The 5129-nt window shown below is 37.2% G+C and overlaps 1 protein-coding gene across 1 annotated transcript; it reads left to right on the forward strand.

Annotated features, from left to right (window-relative positions):
- Window positions 1-3855: 3855 nt before the first annotated feature.
- On the forward strand, window positions 3856-4824 carry LOC137645384 (uncharacterized). Its single transcript, XM_068378191.1, has one exon. It carries the CDS (start codon window positions 3856-3858, stop codon window positions 4822-4824), a length of 969 nt encoding a protein of 322 aa, XP_068234292.1.
- The last annotated feature ends 305 nt before the right edge of the window (window positions 4825-5129 follow it).

The raw sequence follows: 5129 nt of genomic DNA on the forward strand, positions 1-5129 counted from the left end.
GTAACTTCCGATTTACACCTTCCTTTTAATCTGAAATCCATTTCCACATTAATATTTCTTATAATACCTTTTTTTTATTTCCTTCTATTTTTCTACCAGTTATTTCTTGACCAACTTTCCTATGCCATGATAGCCCAGTGCCCTGTCTTGCCATAAAATTCTAATTTCCTTATCCTAAAACACTCTTCAATTTACTCCTGATCATATAACATTCCCTTCTAATGCTGTGACCTCATCCTGTTAATTTATTCATACTTCAACTTTTGTTTCTCTAACTCTAAAACATTTTCATCCATTTTCACTGTAAATATCTTCTTTAACGCCTTCATTAAGAACTCATTTGTCTTAATTACCCTTTCAAATAAATTTTCACCCATCCCTCTGCATCTCGAACTTTTATCTATCTGAGGGTTGTGATTGCCAACAGGAAAAGTCCTTGCCTGGCGAACGTCGGACTGAGGTTCAATTCCCGCTCAAGCTCGATAGTTTTGTTGTAGTTTGCAACCTCACCATCCTTGTGAACTAGGGATACAGGGTTTGAGGGAGCTTATAAGTCTACCTACTGAGTCATCAGCAGCCATTGCCTAGCCCTACCTGGTCCTAGCTTGGGTGGAGGGGGCTTGTGCGCTAACCAGATGTATATGTGGTCATTCTCTAAGGCATTGTTCTGCAACCTAGGTCACTGGCACTATCACTGTCACCCTCTTACCGCAAGAGTTATACGGCGAAGCAAAAATTAGAAGTTGGGCAGCAAGATGTAAGAAATAAGTAGAAACGGAGGTAAAGTAGAAGGATTTATAGGAAGCGCAAAAAGGGACCGAAGGAATGCTGTGAAGACCCTAGTAATGACCAAAGTGCACTACAAAAGGTGCAGTACCAGCAATGGTCCACCTACATGAAAAAAAAAAAAAATTATATAATAATGAGCATACAGAATCAAAGAAACACAGGGCATCCCTTTATTTTCTGGACAAATATGACTTTCTCTTTGAAAGAAGAATTTACATCCTTTATAACGAACTTAAAAAATAGGTTTAAATAGGTATTAGAAAGCAAGATATGATCACATGATATGCTCAAATAATCTTTATATGAACTTGATAAAGGTCCAAGTAACATTTCCCTATTATTCTAATTTCAGAAATTCTTGGCCTCCAACCAAATATTCATTCTCCTTATCCCAGAATAATATAATCTTTATTATGATTATAACCGTCAAGGAAAATACTTCTATCTCCATTTAATCTAATTCATGAGCAACAATTCCATCTTCCACATTTACTATCGACTACCTTTCCAAAATTACTCACGAACATGGGACCCCACTACCCAGTATTGAAATTGACACGCAAGAGAAACAGCAGCCAAAAGAATACAGTATACTTGGATTAGCCCGATAAATACGAATGGGATCTCGAAATTGTATTAACATACACACAAGCACAAACATACACGCACAAAAACACACACACACACACATATATATATATATATATATATATATATATATATATATATATATATATATATATATATATATATATATAATATAATATATATATATATATACTGTATATGCTTATCTATATATATCATCCATTACTAGTCGACTTTAGCACAGAGGCCTCAGACATGTCCTTCCACTTGCATCTATTTATGGTCTTTCTATGCCAATTCACACCAGCAAACTTTCTTCGCACGTCAATCCACTGTCTTCTCCTTCCTCGCTTCTTTTACAATCACTATGGACCAATTCTGTTATTCTTAATGTCCATCTATAGTCTGTCACTCCCATGTCCATTTTTTATTCGTATATGTCGTTAGAATATCCTCTACTTTAGTTTGCTCTCGTATCCAAGTTGTTCTTTTTCTGTCTCTTACTGTTATTCCCATCATTATCCTTTCCATAGCTCTTTGAGTTATTACTAGCTTACATTGTAAGGCTTTAGTAAGACTGTAAGATTCTAATGAACAAGTTAATACAGGTAGAAGCATCTCATTAAATACTTTTCTTTTTTGAGAAAGTGGCATTTTATTCATCATAATCTCATTTTGTTTACAAAATACTATAGATCCTATGCTCGTTCGTCTTTTAATTTCAGTCTTGTGTCCTGGGGAAATACTGTCTGCCCGAAGTATGCAATTTCATTAACAATCTCAAGGGGTTAATTCGTAACTCTTTTTTTGTTGTCTCTCTACATTTGCATTGGACATTACCCGAGAGATGGGGTCCCCTCTCTAATTCCTTTCTCAATCAGAATTTTCTCACTATCTGTATGTAATTTTAGGATTACTGTACTTCCTATATAGATATTTTCAAGTGAGGAACAATTTGGATTCATGCCTGAAAGAAGGACTGTAGAAGCAATATTTGCTTTGAGGCAGATGATAGAACAAGATCGGGAGAAACAGGAAGGATTACATATGGTCTTTATTGGCATGGAGAAGGCATACGATCGAGTACCACATCAGGAGTTATGGAGATGTATGAGAGAAAAGGGAGTCACTGAGAAATACGTAAGAATCACCCAAGATATGTATGAGAGGGCAAAGGCAAATGTTAAGAGCAGTATAGGCCTAACAGAAAGTTTCCCAGTAAATGTAGGACTACATCAGGGGTCTGCATTGAGACCTTACCTTACGGATCTGGTCATGGATGTAGTAACACAAAGTATTAAGAGATTAGTCTCCTTGTTGTATGCTTTTTGCTGATGATGTTATACTGTGTAGCACTAGGCGAGAGGTAGTAGAAGAGAAACTGGAGGAGTGGAGAAGAGAAATGGAAAATAGAGGATTGAAGATCAGCAGGAAAAAGACAGAGTATTTGAGATTGAAAAATGGGGAGAATGGGGAAGTTAGTTTACAAGGAGAGAGATTGAAAAGAGTTGAAAATTTCAAGTATTTAGGATCAACATTTGCAGAGGATGGTGATCTGGGGGCAGAAATAAACCACAGAATACAAGCAGGATGGAAGAATAGGAAAAAGTGTGTGGAGTACTATGTGACAGAAAAATAGGGGTAAAGTTGAAAGGTATAGTACACAGGACCGTTGTGCGACCGGCAATGATGTATGGGGTGGAGACGTGGGCAATAAAGAAGACAGAAGAGAAGAAACTGGAAGTGGCAGAGATGAGAATGTTGAGATGGATGTGTGGGGTGACAAGAAGATATAAGATACGGACTTAGGTAATTAGGGGTACCACAGGAGTTAGAAAACTATCAGATGAGACCCAAGAAAGTAGACTGAGGCGGTATCATCATGTCATGAGAAGAGATGAACAGTATATTGGGAGGAGAGTGATGGAAATGGAGGTACAAGGAACGAGAAGGAGAGGGAGATCAAAGCGAAGGTGGATGGACAGTATCAAAGATGACATTCGACCAAAGGGATTAACCGGTGATGAAGTGTGGGACAGAGGTAGATGGAGAAAGCTGACCAGAAACATCGACCCCACATAGAGGTGGGAAAAGATGCAGACAAAGAAGAACATATATATGTATATATATGGTGTCCGGTAATTACATCGCCGTAATTTCACCGCAGTAATTACATCGTGGTAATTACATCGCATGGTAATTACATCTCATGTATTTTCACCGCATTATAAATATATCGCAATATATCACATCGCTGTAATTTCATCGTCAGGTAAGTAAACTGGTCAAAGCCAAAAATAATAAAACATAAACGTCTAATTTAATATTGAAATAATTGTTGATGGGATCTAACTATCTAACTATTCGCAACCAGCCAGCTTATTGACTTTTCTTAAACCAGAAACTAATCAGAGAAATTTTCCGTTTATTTTAGCAGCTTGTCTTCATTTGAGAATAACTCGGATTAAACCCTTCAAGATGCCTCTGGAGTATGTTGTAAGCACAAGGAATAAGAAAAAGTTAATTGGCAATAGTCATCTATTTGTGAAAGAGAAAACAAATGGCGAAAAAACTATTTGGAAATGTGATCAATCTTATACAAAAAAGTGCCATGCAAGAGTGCATACAAATAACGAATCCATTATAAAACGACTCGGAGAACACAATCATGCAGGAGATATTGCTCGGGTTGGAACTGCCAAAGTGATTAACATAACTAAAGAAAAAGCAATAAAAACTCAAGAAACGACACATTGTATCGCAACCCAAGCGTATGTAGGAGTATCCCAAGCAGTTGCAGGTCAGCTACCAATATCACAGTACTTAAAAAGGAATTTACAAAATGCAAGAAATGTAGCAGCACAAGTTCCTGCAAATCCAGTTAGTTTACTCGAGTTAAGCATCCCCCCAAAATATAGGATAACACATCCACATCAGCAATTTCTTCTGTTTGACAATGATGATGGATCAGACAGGATTATTATATTTTCGACTCGGAAAAATCTTCAGGTACTATCCAGTGCAAGCTACTGGTATGCAGATGGGACGTTTAAAATAACACCTCCTTTATTTCATCAACTCTACTCAATACATGGTAACGTGAATGATGACGTTTTGCCTCTTGTTTTTATTTTAATGGCCAACAAAACTGAGGAGAGTTATAATAAGCTTTTGTCAGAACTAAAAGGTTTAGAGCCAACCTTATCACCAAGCAAAATTATGACTGATTTTGAACCTGCAGCCATTAATGCTTTTAAAGCAGCTTTTCCTAATTCAGATAAAAAAGGTTGCTTCTTTCATTTCCCACAAGGTTTATTTCGATCTATACAATCAAATGGCCTGCAACAGTTGTACGAGAGTGATGCTGAATTCGCATTAAAAATGCGTATGATAGCCGCCATTGCATTTGTTCCTGTCGCAAATGTGGTTACCTCTTTTGAAACTTAATTGACAACACTGATTTTCTCGAAGAAGCCCAGTCTGTCTTAGATTACTTTGAGGATACATGGATTGAACGGCCAAACGACCGCCTCGCTTTGATCAAGTTCTTTGGAATTGCTTCGATGCTGCTAAATTATGTACTTCTAAGACAAACAATGCCTGTGAAGAGTGGCATCGCTCATTCAGCGAATTAATTGGGGCTTCACATCCTACAATCTGGAAATTTTTAGAAACCTTGAAGGACTAGCAAGCAAGAAATGAAGCAATAAGGGAACAGTATATAGCAAGTGCGGAACCTCACCGTTAAAAAA

This window comes from Palaemon carinicauda, chromosome 8 (genome assembly GCF_036898095.1).
Source record: "Palaemon carinicauda isolate YSFRI2023 chromosome 8, ASM3689809v2, whole genome shotgun sequence".
Classification (NCBI taxonomy): Eukaryota; Metazoa; Arthropoda; class Malacostraca; order Decapoda; family Palaemonidae; genus Palaemon; species Palaemon carinicauda.